General features: G+C 47.3%; 1 protein-coding gene across 1 annotated transcript; it reads right to left on the reverse strand.

The window, feature by feature from the left end:
- Positions 1-10,559: 10,559 nt before the first annotated feature.
- Tmem177 (transmembrane protein 177) lies at positions 10,560-16,341 on the reverse strand. Its single transcript, XM_063258948.1, has one exon. It carries the CDS (start codon positions 16,339-16,341, stop codon positions 15,406-15,408), a length of 936 nt encoding a protein of 311 aa, XP_063115018.1. The 3' UTR covers positions 10,560-15,405.
- Positions 16,342-22,152: the final 5,811 nt, after the last annotated feature.

The following is a 22,152-nucleotide window of genomic DNA, read 5'->3' on the forward strand; positions in this document are numbered from 1 at the left end:
ACACAGCAGCAACTTGATTTCCACCATTTCCGGGTCCTCCCGAGCTGTTCCCTTAGGATGGTGCCCTAGAGCGAAGTGGGTGTGGGGGAAGCAGCTGTTACGCATCCTGAGACACAAGGACCACCAGTCCTTTGTCATGACACTCATCACAGCTGCTCTCCTGGGGACCCCTCTGAGGACACCACTGCGCAGGCATCACTGCCTTGGGATTTCTGACAGGCAGCCAAGGTGAGCTCAATCCAGTCCTTTCCTCTCTCACCTCAGCCCGGTGCCACCCTGGGATGCGGGACTGGGCGCCCTCTGTACTCACATCCCATCAGCGCCAGGCTCTTGCTACTTCCCAGGGGCTCAGTCAGGGAGCAGAGTCCAGAGCCTCCCCCCTTTTCCTCCCTCTGTCCTTCTTCAGGGAGCACAAGGAGTCTCAGCTCGATTCACAAAGAAAATCTCACTGTAGGGGCCAGGGGTTTAGCTCAGCGACATAAGCACCTGCCTGGCAAGCATGAGGTTGTGAGTTTGATCCCCTGGTATGAAAGAAAGAAAGAAAGAAAGAAAGAAAACCTGACTGTTACCCTTCTTCTTCCCTTTCAAACCTTCTGTCCATGCCCAAATAAACTTCTGTGCCCTGGACAGTCAAGAAGAGCTTTTAGAAAATGAAAGACGGGAAGCAACTGCTTTTTAAATGTATGTTATTTTCATTACTCTATAATAATTGTACACATGTGGGGGATATGATGTAATATTTTAATTCCTATATACAATATCTGATCAGGGTGATTGACATACCCGCTACATTTCCAGAAACATTTATCATTTGTGTTGGGCACATTCACAATCCTCTCTACTGGCAATTTTGAAATACTCAATGTTTTTCTTAACCAGTTACCTTGCTGGCCTAGAGGACAATAAAAGTTATTCCTGTCTCCCAGCTGCACCTTCATACCTATGAACTGTGCTCTCTCTGATCCACTCCATCCTCCTCCCCAGCCTCTGGTAACCACTATTCCACTCTCTATTTCTACATATCTGCCTTTGGTCTGCCAAAGGACAGGTGAGGAGACGCCCATTTCCTGCTTCCTGCTTTCATTCCTCTTTGTAAAGGAGGAGCTCAGCAGAAGGGAAAAGAAAGAAAAGGGAAAGACAGATAAATCACCTCTGTCTCCTAAACATCAGGACCCCATCCCCTCTCCTTATGTCTCCATTTCTGCACACGCTGTCCCAGCCTGGGGCTGAGGCAGGACTGTTACTGCGGTCAGACGCTATGGAGGAGGCGGTGAGCCCCTTGGGGCAGAGTCCTGCCCCGCTCATAACCCACACCCCAGAACAGACCTGAACTGAGGGAATTACAGGTGTGTGGATTTAGTACAGATCTTTTCAACAGCCAGAAGAAGCAAATCTCTATGAAACAGACACAGAAACAGTAAGAGACAGAACAAACAAATAAACAGACCAAAAAAAGAAAAAAAAGCCAAGACTCATAGATCTCCTGGCCTTGCACAGAGCAAGCCTTTATAGAGCGAGCACTTACCTGACCAAGGGCCGGATCCCTAGGTGTGGTGAGATCTTTCCTCTGGGGCTTCTCTTTTGCTGTAGGCGAGGGCCAGGACTCCAGTGCAGACAGCACAAGTAGAGAGAAGATGGTCTTGACACTTGGTGATGCTCTGTTTTGGGCTTACCCCAAGGGTAGGTGTGACTGTGGATATTATTTGGTCTTTTCGTCTTGCTTTTCTCATCTTTAAAGTGAAGATGAGAAGCTCCTCATTTTAGTGCTGGAGATGCAGCTCAGTAGAGCAGGTGCTTAGCATGTGTGAGGTCCTGGGTTCCATCCCCTGCACCAACCAAACCAGATCAAACAATCCACAGAATCTCCCATTATAGTACTTGTCCTGAGGAAACAAAATAAACATGAACTCTGCCCTCAGGGAGGTCACTGCCTGTATGGATACATGGAAAAGGCTCCCATGATGGGGGCTTGGTCCCCAGGGCAGCAGTGTTCACAGCAGATGGGCTCTGGGGAAATGATTGAATCATGAGGGCTGTAACTTCCAAGGGGATTAATCCAGTGATGAATTCAAAGCTGAGTGGGCTTATTGAGAAATGAGGGCTAAATGGATGGAGCAGATCCCTGGAAGTGTGGCTTTGGAGGGTGTACTTTATCCCCGGCTCCTTTCCTTTCTGGGATGCTCTATCTCCCCCCCAGCCCCACCCCTGCCCCGTCTGCCATGACGTGAGGTGCTTTGCTCCAGCCATCGTGCTCTTCTACCTTGACACAGCCCTAAACCCAATGGAGCCAGCTAGCCATGGACTGAAATCTCTGAAACCATGAGCCAAAATAAATCTGTCCTCCTTTGAACTGACTTTCCCAGGTATTTTGTCACAGGGACAAAAGGCTGACTCAAGGAAGGAGAGAGAAACAAGGGCTCACTGGGGAGAGTGACAGAGTGAATGAAGGGGATACAGAGGGAGCAGCCGAGTACGGACAGAGCAGACAGGGTAGGATGAGGAGACAGACTCCCTGGAAAAGATTCCTGGCTCTTAGGCAGAGGCGACAAACATGCAGGTATCAAGAAGTAAGAAAGAATGGCCTGTAGGTCTGTAGAGCTGGGTCTCTAAAGCGAGACTCAGAAGGCCTGAAACAGGCAGAGGTAAGTTCTGCCGCTCGGTGCTGTCAGGGGGCCTGGGTGGTTTTAAAGATAAGCAAGCCATGAACTGTACCTCTGGGACCTGTGTGTCTGGTGTCTTGGGGGCTCTGGGGGAAGCTGACCCTGAGTTGTGAGCACCAGCCTGAAGATGGCAGTCAGGCCTGCCCTGGCCCTGTGTGACTGTGAGCTTCTATGGCTGCTTCCCCTGGAAGCACATACTTCTACCGAGGAAAGAGAAAAGGGGCTTCCAGACAGAGGTGGGAAAACCCCGGTCCTTCCTTCACAAGGCCCTGCACTGTGTGGCTCCTTCTTACCTCTTTAGCTCCTCCTGCTTCTCTTTCTCCCTGCTGCGATACCTCAAATATGCCAGCCACACTCCCACCCCAGGACCTTTGTACTTTTCCTCTGCCCAGACTACTGTGTCCCCAGATTTCTACTTAGCTCACTTCTTTGCTCTGAGATCACCTCCTCAGTGTCAGCTGTATTTAGTCACACTGTTTAGGAAAGCGTTTGCTCCCCCAGCACGACCCCTCCTGTTCCTTGTTCCATGGCAGACCTTGCTGTGTTATTGCTGAGCCCTTATTAATCATTGCTAATCCACTGCTCTTCCTCCAGAGCCAGCAGAGCCTGGTAGCTAGTACGTGCTCAGTGAATGTGTGCTGATGAGTGAAGGTCTGATGCAGAGACGTAGTTAGGTTTGTGTCACGTCCCCCTGCCTCAAGCTCATTGTAAGGTCAGGGACAAAGTGACATCAGCATCCTCCTGGAGTTACAGTGCTCTTTGTAATGACCTCAGTGGCCCTCTCCCGGCCACACCCTTCCCTTGGTTAGAGTCTGATCTCCACAGGCTGTTGAACAGCTGGGATTGTGGGGTACCACCCCTCTCCGCTATGTATTGTGGATGCCCTGTTGTAGAGCAGTGGTGGTTGAAAGGGTTTTGGCCCAGACTGGACACTGTAGCCGGTAAAGCCAAGGAGCTCCTATCTCCCCCACTCTTAGGAATCTACCTCTGGCGCCAAACTAAGACCAATGGGCTACCTGTGCATCCCTAAGATCCCCCTTAGGTTCCACGCCAAGCCGAGGCTACTTATGTGCCTCACTCCACGTGTTCCACGGAGAGATCGCGGGCCCCGGGGGGAGATGCCACGCCCCAGGGGGTCGGAGGTGTCTCTCTCCGCATTCTCAAAATAAAGGTCATTCATATTTCATACTTCTTATCTTTTCAGCCGCCGCCGGCAGTCCTCCCCCCACAGTTCTAGGAGTGGTGAACCTACAGCACATGTGCTGAAGAGGGCTGTTTGTATCACTGAAAGCTCTAAAAGGTTCACCATCACGCCCTAGAGGATGCTCTGCAGACATAGAATAGGTGGTCATAGCCTTGGCCCCGTCTTGGGTCCAGCTTCCCTTAGCCGTTGCACAGCTGTGTAGACAGAGCTGTGCTAGGCTGCAGGCCAAGCAGGGTGCTGTTAGCAATGGGTGGGAGCATAGCTGGACCATCCTTTATACACCAGGATGCTGAGGCTTCCCCAGGCAATAGCTGGCTGGGACAGGACCACAAGAGAAGTCCACTCCTCTTTTGTGCCCCCACTGTGAGCGCACCCCCAGACACTGTAACGGGAGTGATTACTTTCCTAGGATGCCGCAGTTGGTGTTGACTGACGAATGCACCCTACAGTCTTGACTTCTCTCCAGAGCCCCTCATAGTGACTTGAATACGGTGAGAAATGCTTGTAGTTTGGGCCTTCCCCCAGCCCACAGGTCAGGCTCCACAGTGTGTCTCCTCTGCCTCCCTGCTCTCCTCTGTCTTCTCACGTGTCCATCTGCCCCTTTGCCAGGCACAGTACCTACGGTGGGCCAGGTGCCCCCAGCCAGGTGACCCAGATGCTGCCCGCCAGCCATTCACAGCCCAGCTGGGGAAGCCAGACGAGGAGCCAGACAGCACGTGGTGTGAAGAGTGTGTGGCACAGCGTGCCAGGCAGGCTGCCATGGGAACAGAGGGGCGGGCCTACAAGACATGAAAGACAACAGTGCCTTTACATCTGTGGTCCTCTCAACTTTTCAGAGAAAGGTGTGAAAGGTGGGGGGAGGCTAAAGAACACTAAGGGAGAGTTTTCCCTGCCCCATTTGGTCTGCAATCCAGGGCTGTCACTTTCTTTGGGCTTATACTACTTTCATGGGGGCACAAAGATACACTTGCACCTATAGACAAAGCACTTTCACAGCTTGATGTGACATGACTCTTTGCTGTTTGTTTTTCAGAAAGGTTTTGCAGGAAGAGCTGGCATTGGATATACAGGACCAAGTGTGAGGACTGCAGGATACCTCAAGGAGCCGAATCCTCACCTCCTGCCAAAGAGCCACTCCGCAGCCCATTGCTTTTTTGTGCTGTGTCCGAGCACCATGAGGTTAACCTTGGCAGGTCTGACTGTGCAGTGTGAGACAGCAGCAGGAGGGGGCAGGATGGCTGTGGTGACAAGTGACCCCAGCTCCATGTCTTGAAACCGCAAAGGCTTGTTATTGGCAGCCACCAAGTGTCCTTCCATGTGGTGGGGTCTGCTCCATACCACCTCTTGTGGGGACCCAGTTTCTGGGCCCTTTCAGGGCGATGGAAGACAGAGAACGATTCCTGCTCACATACAGGAGCCACTGCAGGTGCAAGGCCATGAAGGTAGAAAGAGGGGCAGCACCAGGTGAACACTTGGCCAGATCTCCTGCACCTCTGCTTTAGGGAGTGAGAATCTGCTGGGCCTGGCGAAGTCTCAGCACCCTGACATGTATGCATGTGTATGTGCTGTGTGGCACTTGTAGTGTATATGGGTTGTGAGTTTCATGTGATTGGTCTCTCTGTGGGAAATGTATGGGATATGTGTGGTACACATGCATATGTGCACAGGGGTTGTGTGTGGTGTATACATGTGGTGGTATGTGTGTCTGAGTGGTATGTGTAGGTGGTATGTGCCGTATGCATGTATAAGTGTGTATATGTTGTATGTGTATGGCGTGTTTGTACCTGCTGTGTGGTGTGTGGTACATATGGTTGTGTGTGTGGTATGTGGTGGTGTGCACTGCTGTATGGGGGTGTGTGGGGCATGTGTATATGGCATCTCTGCAGTGTGCGTGGCCATGTGTGTTGTGTGTGGTATGTGACAGTGTGTATGGCTGGTGTGGGTATGCATGTGTGGGTCATCTGGGGCTCTAGCTGGTGACAGAGGCCCTGTGGGAGGCCACACATGCCTGCAGAGACCTCTGCTTTGGGCCTGCCTGAGGCCTTTCCCTCAGGATGGGTATGTGTAGGGTGAGGCTCACAAGTGTTTAAGAACATTGACCTGAGGCTGGCCATGTCCTGAAGCAATGCTTTATGTTCCAGGTGCACAGAATCATCTCAGGATGAAACTAGCAGGAATGGCAGCTTCCTGAGGCTCCTAGAGCAGTTCGCAGGAAAGCCTGGAATTGTGCATTCTATAGGGACCTCAGCAGTTGAGAGCTTCCTTTCCTATGGCGAATCTCATTTCATGGTCCATCTTCTTCTTGGAGAAGGTTCTAGAAGCCAGACCAGTCCTACAAAGTTGTGACTGAAATACCCAGCTGAGGTCCCTGTGTGCCAACATAGGCTACTCTACACACCCTAAGGAGCCTGTGTGGGGCTCCTTATGGCCTCCAGGAGGCTTTGCCACTGTGGTCCTGTTCTCCACCTTAATGGGGAAATAGCACAGGATGCACAGGTCCCATTTTGTGTCTTGGGTCTTTGTCCTCACTCCACCCTAAGATCTTATGCCCATGAATGAATTTTTTAACCTTTGCAAGCTGCTGTTTCCCAGCTGGGACCCAAGGCTAATTCCTGCCTTTCCTTAGCAGGTTTTGTGACGGTTAAATGTGGTAATACAAGGACACTGCCTGCCTGCCTACCTGCCTACTTGGGAGCTGTGCTATTGTTCTATGGAAGCAGCTCCAATGTGGAGCTGGGCAGAACCAGCTGAGCGAGTTTCACCTCAGTGGGACACCAAAAACCAGCTCCAGCTCTGCCATCTCTGCTGAGGGTCACCCTGGCTTCAGCCTTGCTGGTGGTGATCAGGGCCTGGTATTCTCTTGAGGCTGAGGCTGAGGCTGAGGTTTGCTGGGCCTCCTTAGTGGTTCTCACTCCTTCCCTCCCCCTGGGCTGTCAGTTCTGCCTTCCTCAGGTTAATGTAACCTCTGAATAATTTAGCAAATGTCCCCTTGCTCAACTGAAGATCTTGTCATGAGGCAAAACAAAGTCTATTCATATGTATGTAAGCATGTTCCCGACAGCTGCCACTAGCTTGGCAGCAGATGGCTCCTGACATTCGTTTGGCAGGGAGAGACCTGAGGGCCGTATTCGAATGGGTTGAATACGAGTTGGGAGATAGGAAATTGTGTGTTTCCAGGGTGAGGACCCTGTGGGTACTGGGTCTGAGCCCAGACACAGCTTGAACCCAATGCTCCCTGTAGCCCTGGCATCTGTGCATGTTCCCCCTGCAGATCCCAGGACTGGAGCCATCTGTGTGGCATATGCCCAGCAGGCTAAGCTGGCCCTCAGAAGCAATGGCTGAGGGTGGCCTCCAGCAGCAACTCGAAGCAGTATCAGAAGGTGCTGGGGCCCCTTTTGTGGTGAAAGCTGGGCTGAGCTGACCATTACATTTGTAGCAAACAATTCCTGAACAATGACCATCTGTTAGGGATCAGGAATAGGGGTGATGCTGCCCCTTGCTGCCTTCAAAGGGACCCAGGCCAGAGTGGTGTCAGTCAGGATTCTGCTGTGGTTTGAGAAAACAGTATAGGGCACTGATGCCAACACTGACTCAGCTTCTAATCACCTGGAACACTTCTAAAAGTTTCACAGAGCCCACTTAGATGCGGTCACTTCTTGACAACTATGCCTTGGGCAAGGAGTGACTGGTAAAGAAGATCAGTTCTGGTTCCCCAAGCTTTGACTTTGGGCCAGATACTGTTCAAGGTGCTTGACAAGGTGCTTTACTCAGTGGAGGAAAGAGTGGTTATAGTCATTATTCCCACTAGAGGTCAGGGAAACCAAAGCACATAGTATCAAGTCACAGCCAGAATCTTAACCCAAGTGGTCTGGCTCTGAGGTCAAAGGCTCCTCAGGGAGGCTCCTGCAGATTCACCCCATTAAGGGCAAACTCTAGGTGACTAGTTACCCAGGTCTCTGATTCAAGTTTTTTCCAGTCTTGGCAATTTGGCAGAGATTTGCAGGCCAAATCTTTCCACAAGCATACAGCCTCCCAGTCTGCTGGCTTCACTCTGACATGGACCAGCTCAGGGAGTTTCAGCTCAGGGACCTGGAAAGTAGGGAGTACCTGCTGCTGGGGAAAAGGACAAGGATCTTGGCCTTTTCATGTGCTGGTAAAGTTGGGGAAACTTCAGCACTGACAGTGATTTGGAAAGCCAAATCAGTGATCACGTGACCCCCTGGCTGGGCTGCGAATGTAAAAGCAGGTATAATTACAGCCATGCTGAGAACTGTCCGTGTCTAATCAGCCTGGTGTCTGCCATGGCAGCTGCCCTGCGGCTTTGCCCACTGAACTCTGGCAAAGCCTCATCCGGGGATTGCTTCCCCAGCATCCTTTCCTGTGGCTTTGTGTTGAGTTCTGAGAACCTCTTGGATAGCTTCTTTGCTGTCCCACAGAAAGCATTTCCAGCATGTTCTGCCAGTGCCACACCCCAGTGACTTCTCCGCACCAGTGAGTCAGGTGAGATCTGCAGCTTACTCTGCAGGCAGGGGCTGCTCCTCACAGCTGCTTTGCATGTACACTTCAGAGTTCTCTCAACTTCTTACAACCAGTCCCTTGCCACGCCTTAGTAACAATTCTCTATTGTGAGTGTGCCCTGTCCAAACTACTGTGTGGTTTCAGGCTCCTAATTAGACCCCACTGACACAAAGACTATGCCTACCATCTCACTGCTGGCTTTTGTGCAGCTTCTCCCAAGGCACATTTCCTCCGTTACCATGGTATACAGGCTAAGAGTGCAGATGCAGCCAGGGCACAGGCCATATCTGCGCTGACTGGTGGGAGGTCTTTCCACCTCTCCATGCCTTGATCATCTCAGTCTGTTACAGCTGCTATAACAAAATACCTTAGACTGAGTAATTTATAAATAACAGAAATTGATGTTTCACCTTGTGGAGGCTGAACCATCTGAGGTCAAGGTGCCAGCAGATTGGATGTCTGGTGAGGACCGGCTTCTTTTAGACGGTGCCTTTTGTGTGTTTGCACATGATGAAGAGGCCAATGAGCTCTCCTGGGCTCCTTTACAAAGGTCGTAATTATTAATGAGGGCAGAGCCTTCATACCGTAATAATCTCTCCAATAGCTCTACCTGTTAATATGATCACATTAGGGCTGGGGATATAGCTCAGTGGCACAAGTGCCAGCCTGGCAAGTTCGAGGTCATGAGTTTGAGCTCTGGTACCAAAATATATATATTATCACATTAGGGATTAAGCTTTAATCTCTGAATTTTGAGGGGAAAACATTCAGACCTAAACAGATTACAGGATTATTATGGGGATATCATGAGTCAATGTATGTAAAGCCTTTAGCACATATTAAGTTATATAAATATTGATATTATCTCGACTTCTTTCAACTCACCTTTTGACGTTTTGGCAACATGCTCACACCCTGGGTAGTCCTTCCCCTCAGGATGAGTTAAGCCCTCTCTGTGCCCCTCATACTGCTTCACTGCATTGATCTTGCACGTTATTGCCACAGAAAGACTTGTCACATAGTTACTTCTGATAAGACTCAATGGTCCCTGAGGCCAGGGGTCTGGCCCCAGGAGCTCACACTGCACCTGGGTGTGTGAGGGATTAATTGTGCTAGTAAAGTCCTTTGAGAATCCAGCACCAAGACAGGAGTAAGGGTGCAATGGGGGAACAGCCTAGGAAGGATGAAGGAATAGGGGACAGGTAGTTGCACTGATAACCTTCAGATCAGAGTACAGGGCTGGCACTTGGAGAGGAGTAAGCAAGGGAGAGTCTCAGAGTCTGGACAGCTGCAAAAACCTTCAACAGTCGGGCCACTAGGGAGTCCTTCAACCACTGTCATGCACTGGGGGAGTTGCACAGTGCACCTGGTGTGGACTGCCACTGTGCCCTGTCACTGGCTAAAAGCAGCCAGACCTCTTTGGTAGGAGAGGAGGATCCAGAGACACAACAGCTGTCAAGGCTGCTCCCGCAGCAGGGCCCATGGCTGCCACAGTTACCAAGAGATTGAAGGTTGGCCATGCCCTAAGAACGCAAGGCCAGAAACAGAGGTGCAAGGATTCAATACCTTGATGCAAAAAGCGAGCGTAGGCCCAGGTTTCTCTAAGAAGGCTGTTATGCATGCATAAATCCTTGCTCCCTGAATGCATAAAATCACTCAAAATCCTACCATAACAATTACTTTCAATTGTGTGAATTTTCTCCTGGGTTTACTCTGTTTACATTACTATAATCACCATTTTTGTCCCAGGAGACAAACTCAGGACCTGGTGCTTGCCCAAGCAGGTGTTTTTGCTGCTGAGCAACATCCCTGGCCCTCTATCATGAAGGTAGTAGTTTATATGTTATTAAGACACAGTCTTACTATACAGCTCAGGCTGGCCTCAAATTCATGATCCTCCTGTCTCAGCCTCCTGAGTATTGGGATTACAGGTATATACCACCATGTCCACTTTTTTCAAGTATTTGATATTTATGACTAGTTTGCCCTCAATGTTCCTACTATATTTTTTACAATTACACTTTTTATTGGCTGAACAACATTCTTTTTTTTTTTTTTTTTTTTTTTTTTTTTTGGTCTTTTTCCTTTTTATCGGTACCAGGGATCGAACTCACGACTGCCTGCTTGCAAGGCAGGCACTTATGCCGCAGAGCTAAACCTCCAGCCCCTGAACAACATTCTTTAGATTACTTTATTTTTAAATTTATTTTGTTTTTAAGAGAATACAACCAAACAAAACAACGCAGAATAAAGCAAAGCAGAACAGAACAATGCAAGCAATACAAGACTTCAAAACAAGACAACAGGAAATCAACAATGGCTACCATGTGTCTCACTTTTTTCAGAATAGCTGCCCACACCATCATACACAATAAAATTGGCTGAACAATTTTCACAATTTCCTAAGTCATTACCATTCAACTTTTCTATTTTGAAATAGAAAGTCATCTTATTTACTTATTTATTGGCAGCTCTAGGGATTGACCCCAGGTCCTCACACATGCTAGGTGTCTTGGTTACTTTCTTATCGCTGGAACAAAATACCTGATACCCACAAGTTAAAGGAACCAAGGTTTATTTTGGCTCACAGCACACGGCAGTTTCAATCCATAGTTGGCTGGCTCCTAGGCAGGGTGGCAGTGGAGAGGAGAAACCGTCCATGGCAAGCATGTAGGCAAGAGCATGTTAGCCTTCTTTCTGTCCCTTATGTTTTATTGAGGCTAACTTCCCTAGGCCAGGTGTACCACTCACATCCTAACCGTAGCCAGAACTATGCCAAAACAATCAGTGGGCTGATTTAGTAATCATACATTCTGGCATCACATACTCTAGATCCAGTCACCTCTAAAAAGCACCTCTATGACTGCATGAGGCTCTGGGGGGACATTGAGGCACAAGTCGTAACAGCCCACCACCTCCTTGTCATGTCAAGCTGGGCACCAAGCCCTTAATACATGGGCCTTTTGGGGCCATCTGAGATCCAAATCACAGCACCCACAGCATTGCCCTGTCATACTGTTTAGAACCAAAGAGAGACTGTGCTAGGCTGAGAACAGCAGGACCCAGAACCCCTAGAGCCATCTGAAAGTATCACCAAGAGAAGATGCTGTGTCAGTGTTAGCTAAACTTTATTAATAATGGATGTCTTAGTGTTCAAATATGACCAATACAGCAGATGTAAAAGACTGCCTCCAAGTTATGATTTGTGTCTACATGTCTTTCCAAAGGCTCATGCAGTCTTAGATAGGGCTTTTCCCAAGGTGGCTGAATCTACAGTGTATGATCTGGGCCTAGGGGGACTGATGATTAAATCAGTCCATTGATTGATTTGGAAGGATCCTAATCCCAGTAGCCTCAATAGAGTATAAAAAGGGCAGAAAGAAACTGTTAAGGACTCTTGGTGCTTTTTTTTTTTTTTTATTTTTTTTTAATTTTAAAGAGACTAAAACCAAGAAAAGTAAAACAGAATAAAGCCAATCAAAACCAAACAGTCCTGTGTGACACAGGACTTCAAAACAATAGGAAATCAACAATGGTTACCATAATGCCTCCTGTTGTCTTCAAAATAGCTGCAGGTATCTTCAGACACAGTAAAAATCAACACAACAGAATCGAACCAATAAAAACAATGTAATGAATGTAATAAAGGACTTCAAAATAAGAAAATAGTAAATCTAAAATGGCTACCATAATATATCTTGTTATCTTTGAAATAGCTGCCCTTGCCATTAGACATAATAAAATCAAACAAAACAAAACAGAACAAAACCCAACCCAACAAAATAATGAAAATGATATAAAACTTCAAAACAAGGTAATAGGGAATGAACAATGGCCACCACCTTCAGAAGGTGATTCCTCATAGAGGCTACATTATGTATTGTCATCCTCTGAACAGATGGTAAGACTATTGGTTCTAGACCTGCAAATTCAGTGAAACATCAAACACCACAAGCACTAAATTCTATTTTACCTCAATAGTTATCATTGCAGCTCGTGTTTCTCCAGATCAACTGGTCGCTTATGGTGATGGGGGTGGGGTGGGTGTTGACTCATTTCCCAGCCCACAAGCCAGAAGGGGCTGACATCTGGTTCTCCCTGCACTGGCCCACACATGGTGCTGATTTGCAGGGAGGGCTCACTTCTTGTTCTCTCCCACTCATGGGAAAAGGCTGGCGTCTGGTTGTTCCCCCAGCAGCCTACATGCAAGGCTTGCTTCTTGGTGCATTCTCATTCTCTTCCTTCACAGTCCACGAATGGCTTCTTGTTGCTTTCGGAAGGTATTCTGGTGGCTATGAACTCTTCTCTGTGAAGCTGTCCTGCCTTAGAGCCAGCTGATTATGGATTGACCCCTCTACAAATCATGAGCTAAATCTTTCCTTTTAACTTTGGGTGTTGGGTATTTTGCCTTAGCAAGGAAAAAGAAACCAAGACACTCCCACCTTAGTTCCCTTTTCTCCAGTCTGCAGTCTCCTCTAAGACCACCTGGTTCTTTGATCTCTGTTGATGCCAAGTAATTTCCCAAAGTTGTCAACACACAGAATTGCCCTGACTGGGGCTTTGACAGGTTGTGAGTAAAGCCGTGTTAAGCAGCTGTATGTTCCAGGGGAGGCTCCATTTCCAAAAAGTTGTTAATGTTTAGGCAGCAATTCCCAAACCTGAGCATCATGGTACTCACACCACTTAAAAGCACAACACAGGAAAAGTTCTCAGTCCACCATGTGCTTTCCCCAAGCTCCACACACTGCAGTACCTTTGGTGTGAGTACCTAGCTCTAAGAACACTGGATGGCCATGTATTGAAGAAGCTAGTGGGGCCAAAGCCAGTGGGGTCAGCTAGGGCTGGGAGTGGGCAGAGCTAATGATTGCACCATGACTCCGAGTCTCTGTTCCTGTATGCTGGCTGCAGCTAGATGTGCATGTGTGTGTGATTGTGGGGCAACAAGGCACCACATGCACACCAAAACAGAAGGTGAAGACTGTGGGGGTTAAGGTTTTAGGGATAGAGGGTAAGCTGTTTGAGGACTAGGAAGAGCCCATGAATGGAGACAGACTGTGACGTGGATCAGAAAAGTAAACAGCTATTTCAGAGACTTGCTCTGGCCCATACTGGGGCTACCTTTTGTATTGGTCTATTTTCCATTGTTATCACAAAATACCTGAGGTTGGGTAACTGCAAAGAAATACATTTATTTAACTCATTCTGGAGATCTGAACACATGAAATTAGCTTCTGTTCATCTCTGGCAAAGACCTCATGGTTGATGACATCACAATCACAAGTGCATACAGAAGAGACCACATGATAGGACAAGAAGCCAGTGTGGAGGGACCAGTCTTGTTCCTTTTAAAGAAAAGCTCATTTTGAGAGCTTTTCTGAAGGCAATAACCTAATTACCTTCCATTTGACCCCATCTCTTACAGGTTCTACTACCTCTTAGCCCTACTACATTGGCAACCAAGTTTTCAGCACAAGAACCTTTGGAAGGCAGAGCACCAGAGTGCTTAGCATTTTAGCAGCTCAGTGAGTGCCTGATGCTGCCATCTTGGGTCCCATCATAACTAAGAGTAGATGGGGTGGGAGTGGAAAGCAATGAGGTGGAGCTCATGATATCCAGACTCCAGAGCGCATTTCTCCAGCTAAGAGTTAGGTGACCCATGTAGCCTTATCTGTGATATATGGAAGCAGCCATGTGACATCCCAGGGAGCCCAGTGAGGTAACATTTGCCAGGGTAGAGAACTCATTCACCCAGTCACTACTGTGCACATCAATCTCATACCCTCTGGCATCCTAGATACTAGAGACCTGTGTCCCATCTTCAAGTACGGAGCCTGCCCAGGTTTAGTAAATGGATCTTCAAGCTGGAACAGTGTACTAGGCTCCCAGAGTGGGAAGGATCTAGCAGATGTGCCATGCCCAGCCCATTCTTCAGCCCCAGCTGGCCCATTCTCCTCTCAAGGACTCCTGTCAGGAACCATCTGCATCATGAGTGCCCATCCCTGAGTGTGACCTAATCCCTGTACTCGCATTACACTAGCATCAGGTCTCAACTCTTCACTACTCTTCTAGGGAAAACATAATTTGCATGAGTGACAAGTTAGGCTTGGCTGTCACAGCTGTCCTCACTTTAAGCTGCGGGGATTTCTAGCAGGGAAGAAAGCTCTGGGGGTTTGTTCTGTTACCACCAGGGGGCTCAAGAAAGCAAGAAGGATAAACAGCTCTCTGGTTCTGAGTGACATCAGGCCAGGTCTACTGCCACTACCTCCTCTGCTCTCCCCGGTGTTTTCTCTGAGCAATTTCCACCACCTGACTCCTCCCCTCTCCACATTCTGACTGCTCCATACCCAGAAGACAATCCTGTAGGGCATCTCAACAGAGCCTATGCCGCATAGGCTTGTTCTTTCTGCTGCCTTCAGGTCTAGCTCTTGCCAGGTTTTAGGAATGCTTTCCCTCTCCCGGCGCATAAGCTCTCCTCATGCACTATGGCCTTCTTTTTCCTCCTCTCTGGGTGTGCAATCTGCATTCATAGTGGTCCATGATCCCTAAGACCACATCTTAGGCAGCCCAGGCCTCATTAACTTCACATCTTGGTCTTTTTAATCTGTACTACAAAGAAGAAAAATTGGAACTTGACCATTAGGCACACGGGGGTGCAGTGTTCTCTGTTGAAGGAAGGGCTGATACACCACATGCACCTCCGGTGGTGATGCCTGGCTAGCCTCCCACAGTCTGTTGGAATTCAAAGACCCAGATGGAGAACTTCTTGTTTATTTGGCCCTCATGTTCAGGACTTCACACAACCGTATAATCCTGTGAGGTAGTTTGCATCCTTCCATTTCACAAGTGAGGAAAGCAAGGCCCAGATTCATAAAGCAATTTGCCAAGGTCCCTGAGGTCACAACTGGTAGGTGAGGCTACTGAACTCCAAACCCTGTGATCACTCTGACTTTGGGTTGTGGATGTGGGACTGTCAGTGGCAGGACGGCACCTGTATGAGCTGGGACTGTCATGCTGATGAGCCCCTCAGAAGCGACCTGAGTTGACAGTCATTCTCCACACTTGCAGTACAGAGTCACGGCGAGCTGTGTAAGGTAAATGTTGGATGCGGAACCAGTGTCTGGGGACAACATTCCCACTGGGTGTGTACAGCTTCTCTCCATGGCTGCCCAAGAGGCTGCGAAGGGCCACATTGCTTGATAAAAGTTTCTCATAGAACTCCACTCCACCCCGGCCATAGGCTGCAGACAGTGAGGCCGTGCGGCGGTCCAACCAGCCTTCCAAGGCATGAGTGAGAGAGTCTGAGGAGAAGGCATATGCCACGAAGCCTGTCACTGCTGCCAACAAGTTAAAGGCAGCTCGTAAGTTCATGGGGCCTCCATAGAGCCCTAGTGCATGTTTGGCACCCACAGTCAGTGCCCAGGTTCCTGCCAGGCAAGCTGGGGCTGGTAGAGCTTGTAGGGCAGCAGTGCCACTTTCTAGGTAAACCACCTCTCTGGCCAAGGCAAATTTCTGGGCATCACGGGTTAGCATCAGGGCCTCTTTTAGCCGAGTGCCTGCTGGGCTCTGCCAGTTGATACTTTGCCCATGTATGACCACTGGATGGTTAGTGTTGGTCACTGGGCCACCCAGGAAGTTGGCGGGGATGCCCACCATGGCCCCAGCAGGGAGTCTTGGGAAGCCAGCACTCACAGGCTGGAAGGTGAAGGTGGTGAAAGGCTTGTAGCAGTGGCTTGAGGGGATGCCCAAGTCTTTTAGCACCTCTTGAAAAAGACTCCGCAGCTCTGGGGTAAGTGGGGCTGGCTGGCCCTGAGGCCAGTACTGGTAAAGCCACTGGACAACAGGATCCGCAAAGAGATGGTAGGAGATTTGAGCTCCAAACAGGCTTGTGCAGGAGCCCACCAAGAGGGCTGTCCTGTGTCTTTGGACAAAGGCTGTGGCCCGCCACAGGGGGCCAGCCATGAGTGCTGCCACTGCTGACAACCTGGCCAAGAAAAAGAGAAATTAGCCAAGAGTTTCTGGCAGACCAAACGTTCAAGTGCTATATCCTTAACTGAAGCAGTACTGCTCTGTGGTTAAGAGTCTGGATATCAGAGCCAGATCTCCTGCGTTTAAAAAAACTGTTCCTCCATTTGCCAAACATGCAGGTGACAATGGACCCCTTGGAGTACATAAGTCATGAGTATATGAATGACACAAATGCCCTACTGTGTTTGGGACAGTAGAGACATCCTTTGTGGCAGTGGCTATAAGTACTATTTTTATTCCCATGGCTAGGCATAGCAGCAAATACCCCACTGCCTTACCACACCTTCCCATTCATCCCACACGAAGCCCCACGATGCTAATTTATAAATGAATCACAGGCTCAATTTTCTGAGTACTTACTATATGCTAGACATAGTTCTGAGAGCTTTGCATATACACATGTCAAACAGCATCTATGAAAGTTTGGTTCTGGGGCCACTCACAGATACCAAAATCTGAGGATGCTCAGGTGTTTTACATAAAGTGGTACAGTGTTTGCATATAACCTATACATATTCTCTCATATACTTTAAATCACTTTCAGATTACCTTTAATAATTAATACAATGTGAATGCTATACATAGTGATTATACTATATTGTTTAGGAAACAATGACAAAGAAAAAAAAAAGCCTGGGTCTTCTGTACAGACACAATTTTTCTTCCTAATATTAATGCTAGGTTGTTTGACTCCATAGATGAGAATCCACAAGTATGAAGAACCAATTCTATTAGGTCAACAAAAGGTACTTATACCACTAATAAACACACAGCTGTTTAAATATGTGCATGTACTTACCTATTCACACATACAACACACACATAATCATCTCCTCTGATCTGCAGGTGGTTGGGTCTCTGGACCTCTGCAAATACCAAAATCTGTTAGTGCTCAAGTTTCTTCTATAAAATGACTTAGTATTTATATACAAGATCTGTTAATCCACCCACATATTTTTAATGATCTCTTACAGCATGTAATATAAAGTTTAGTTACATATTGCTTATGGAATTATGACAAGAAAAGCCTGTAAATATCCAGTACAAATGAAAAGTTTTTTCCAATAACTTCAATGTGCAAGCTGTTGAATCTCCAGGGATACAAATGACTGACTACTATTTAATAATAATATTTTTATTATTAATTAATTATTAATAATAAAGTTCTCACCACTCCCAAGACCTCTACCATGACTGTCCCTATTTTAAAACTGTGAAAATTAGTGCAAAGGACGGGTTAAGTAAACTGATCAAAATCCCAAATGAGAAAAGTGGCAATGTTACCTTCTGGGCTGATGAAATCATGCTTAAGGCCTATATCTCAGCATCTCAGAAGCTGACTGTATTTGGAGTCAGGGTCTTTACAGAGAAGAGCAAAACCAGCTGTTAGGACTGGCTCCATTCCAACCTGACAGGTCTCTTTCTAAAAATGAGATTAGGACACAAACATATGCAATGGGAGGAACACCATGTGGACACAGAGAGGAGGGCATCTGCAATCAGAGGCCCCAGGAGGAACTGAACCTGCTCACACCTCAGTCTGGGACCTCTAGCATCCAAAATTGTGAGAAAAAAAATTCTTCTCCCACTTAGGCTGGCCAGCCAGTGGCATTGGTCATGGCAGCCCTAGCCAACAGGCAGAGTATTTGAATACAGGCTATCAGGCACGCACAGCAAACCATCCATTTCAGAAAACTTATGCTACAAACATATATACATATATAAACATATACATATATACATGTATATACATATACAAACATATATAAAAGTAGACTAGTACATCAGCTCCAAAAATCGTGAACTCATGGCCAATACTGTTTCATCTCTATTCCCACCCACACCCCCTATGGTTTATTCTGAAACACCCCGAGAACCCTGTCATATTTGTCACTATTAGTCACAATTACTCAACGCTGGCTGAAACTCACTGTATTCCTAAAAATGCCTAATTAGCAAAGAGTTGCAGCAAACGCGATCGTTGGTTACTCTTTGGCCCATTTTAATCGAGATCTTGGGTTGGGCGTGTGGGGGACATTTGCCTAGCATGCCTGAGCCCCTGGGTTTAATACTTAGTACTAGAAACAAAACAAAGCTAAGACATTTACAAAGGTAACGTCTGTTAGCCTTTCTTTCAAAAGGCCAAACAGGCTTGAAAATGAAGGCTCCTGGTCAAAGTACTAACCCCCCGACATCCCCAGACTAAGGTGCGCACCGGGGTCACTTTCAGAGAGGTCGCCGCGCAATTCCGGGGCGGCTGGCCGAGGCGGCTGCCGGGCCCTGTCTGAAGGGACCCGCCACGTTTCCACCCTGGGCCCTCCAGGTCACTCTCGGTAGTCTGCACACGGGACGGCAGGGCAACGAGATAGGAGGGAGACGTTACGGAAGAGTAAGCAGTTTCGCAGGACCCTGAGCACCACCACCCCGCTAGCCTAGCTCACCTCTGCAGTTACCCCGGCCAAGGCTACCCGTGCGTAGGGCGGGCGAGCGCAAAGCTTGCCGGCCCAGCTCTGGGCGGAGTCGGAAGGCCAGGGCGGGGCTGGCAGGGGGCGGGGCCAGCAAGGGGCGGGGCCGGGACCTGAGTCCTTGAGTGGTGAACTCCCAACTATGGCCGAGACTCCGAGTGCTTCTCTGGGCTCCGCATCCGCTGGTACAGCGAGCAACCCCTCAGCTGCCTTGGCCAGCATTGGAGTCTTTACTCCTAGCGAGCACCTTGGCGCGTTCTGCTGGCCTCGGAAACCGCCACGCCTAGTCCTAGGTCATCCGGTTTAACCCTGGAAGGAAGGGCAGCTCCGCGTGCCACATGTCCCGTGTGGGCCCCATTCACCTGACTGGCAGGCTTGTGGTGCTTTTCCTGTCTGTAGGCACTCGGGGTCTGGAGATTTATTATTACCGCGTCTGCTGCCCACCAGCTACTCCCAGATGCTTCATCCTGCGCGGTCTGCAGAGCAACATCACATCGCCACTTCTTCCCTGTGAGCTGAACCATTTGCTACCTGATTTTGTAAATAAAGCTTTACTGGAAGACAGACTCATCCCTTTTCCTGTCGATAGCTGCTTTCCTCCTGGAAGGGCAGAGTGGCTAGGACAATCTGGCTCATAGCATAATGGTATTTGGCCCAGTGAAGAGTCTGCAGGTCCCTGAAGTCAACTATTCCCACCTAGTATCTCCCTGTCACTGTGAACTGTATTTCCCATCACTGACTCTGCCTCTACACAGATTCTCTCTGATCTCTCATGCTCCCAATTAGCTCTAGCGTCTGCGTCAGGCTTTCTCTTCCATTCCACTTCTGGGGAACAAGATTCCTCTCCTAAGCAGAAAGATGAGGAAGAACAGGGTTCACCTCTTAGGCAGAAAGATGAGGATCTTAGGAGACTGTTGTACTAAAATGCTAAAAAACTAAAATAGTTAAAAAGATAGTTATTAGCAAAAATAGTTAAAAGGATAGTTATTAGCAGTACTGTCATTCTGTACTGTGCTCATTACTGCACACCAACCACATAGTTATAGATTATGTGTCTTCCCCCCAGAAACCTGTTCACTGTGTCAGCCTTTGTTCCCTTTGTGAGAGACAAATGTTCCTGGAATTGGCAGACCATCGGCTATGATTTAGCTAACCACCCACTGTGAAATGCCTCTGACCTCAAGCAAAGGGGAACAAAGGCTTACCTTGTTTCTATTTCTCATCGCTAAGTACTTAATGATCAATGAGCTAATCATAAATGAATGCTTGGGTATTCAGCAGCCAGCCTAAAGAAGTCCTTAAATGTAAAGGCTGTCATTTCTTGGAGCTCAGTTTTCTTCTCTCTAACGTGAAGAAAATATCTTTCTCCAAGGTCCCGATTACACTTCTAATCTTAGGAAAATAACTACATGGACTAATCATTTTGTATAGATAAGGGGAGGTGCACTTCAGGTTATGTGTTCCCAAAAAGGAAGATTTGACCTGAGTCATCCTTTGGTCTTGGCCTTGAAAAGCACGGTGTTGGGTTTGATACGACACAGGGCTTTGGGGAGCAGATATAAATCTAGCAATGACAAAAATTCTCAGATCCTGGAGCCAAAATGCCTTGGTTAAATCTGACTCCATCCTGTGCAGGCTGTGTGATCTAAGGCAAGTTCACCTCTGAGTCTAGTGTTCTCATCTATAAAATGGGAATGAAAGTACTACCTACCTCCTTGTTATGGTTTATGTTCACATGCCCCTCCCCAAGCCTCATGCAATCATGGATGTGTCCCAATCTAGCCTTTGTGAGTGGTTTGTTGTCTAGTGCTCAGATTGGTGGTGTGAGTGCTATACCTGCCCAGGGGTGGAGCCAGCATACAGTGTAAAGATGGGAAGAAGGCCTGTCCTTTCTCTTTTGTAAGGCTCGCTTCTTGCTGTTTTTTGGGGTCCAGGAATGGCAGTCCACTTTGTCACCCTGCCACTTGAAGCCAACTGAGTATAGACTGAAACCTCCAACCTGTAAGAAATAAACCTTCCCTTCCCTAACTTTAGTTGTCAGATATTTTGTCTCAACAATGAGAGAAAAAAGTAACTAAGACGCTGCTATTGTTGTGGGGGACAAAATGAGTTCATGTATATATAAGATCCAGCACAATTTGTGCAAACTAGCAATTAGCAGTTATTGTTAATCAGTTCAGTTCTGAGATCCCAAAGTGGCTGCTCAGTTATTTGTATGTAAACATGCCATGGCCTTAGCAAAATCTAGAATGTGGGACATCTATGGGGCAAATGAAGTGGTTTGCGGAACAAAAATATGCAGGGGGGGAAGGATTGTTATCAAATAAGAGCTTTTGAAAACAGCAGTTAAATATAATATGTGGCTTTTGCTGGGGTCCTGAATCAAATAAACTAATGGTAAAAAAGGCACCTTTGAGGAGAAATTTGAGCATGATTTTTAGAAAAGATATTAATGAATTATTATTTACTTTTTGGGTAGAATAACAGTATGGTGTTTATATAAGCCAACAAATCTTTAGTAAAGATGCATATCGAAGTATTTGTAGATGAGACAACATAATGTCATAATGTCTGTTTCAGACAAAAGAGGCATAGATGTAATGAAATAACTTTGACAAAAATGTTAGTTATTTTTGAAAGGGCATAAAAAGTTCAATTCTTCATTATAACATTCTCTACTTTTGTTTGTTTGGAAATTTCCATAATAAATTGCTTATAAAAGTAGGCTGGTCAGGGGCTGGAGGTTTAGCTCAGCAGCATAAGCGCCTGCCTTGCAAGCAGGCAGTCGTGAGTTCGATCCCCGGTACCAATAAAAAGGAAAAAGACAAAAAAAAAAAAAAAAAAAAAAAAAAGAAAAGAAAAGAAAAAAAGCAGGCTGGTCAACAACTATAATGAAAAATGGAAAAAAATCCAGATAATAGGAGAAAACATTGTACATTATACACCTGCTAAGGTTAATGTATCCAGAATACATATAGAACTTGTAATGATTCAACAAAAAATTAAATTAAAAATAGGAAAATGACTCACATAGAACTTTCTCCAAAGAATATTCACAAATAGGCAAAAAAGCATATAAAATATGCTCACCGTTATTACAATCATAAGAGAATTCAAGTGGAAGTTACAAAAATAAGGTACTACTTTACAATCACTAAGATATTTACAAAGTAGAAAATAACACTGTTTAGGAGCAGGAGACAAGAGGTGGCTTAAATCCAGGAGTTTGAGGCCAGCTTGGGCCACGTAGGGAGACCTTGCCTTAAAAACATAAACAAAG

This window comes from Cavia porcellus, unplaced genomic scaffold (assembly GCF_034190915.1).
Source record: "Cavia porcellus strain 051 isolate PalLab524CR breed Dunkin Hartley unplaced genomic scaffold, mCavPor4.1 scaffold_12, whole genome shotgun sequence".
In the NCBI taxonomy this organism is placed as follows: Eukaryota; Metazoa; Chordata; class Mammalia; order Rodentia; family Caviidae; genus Cavia; species Cavia porcellus.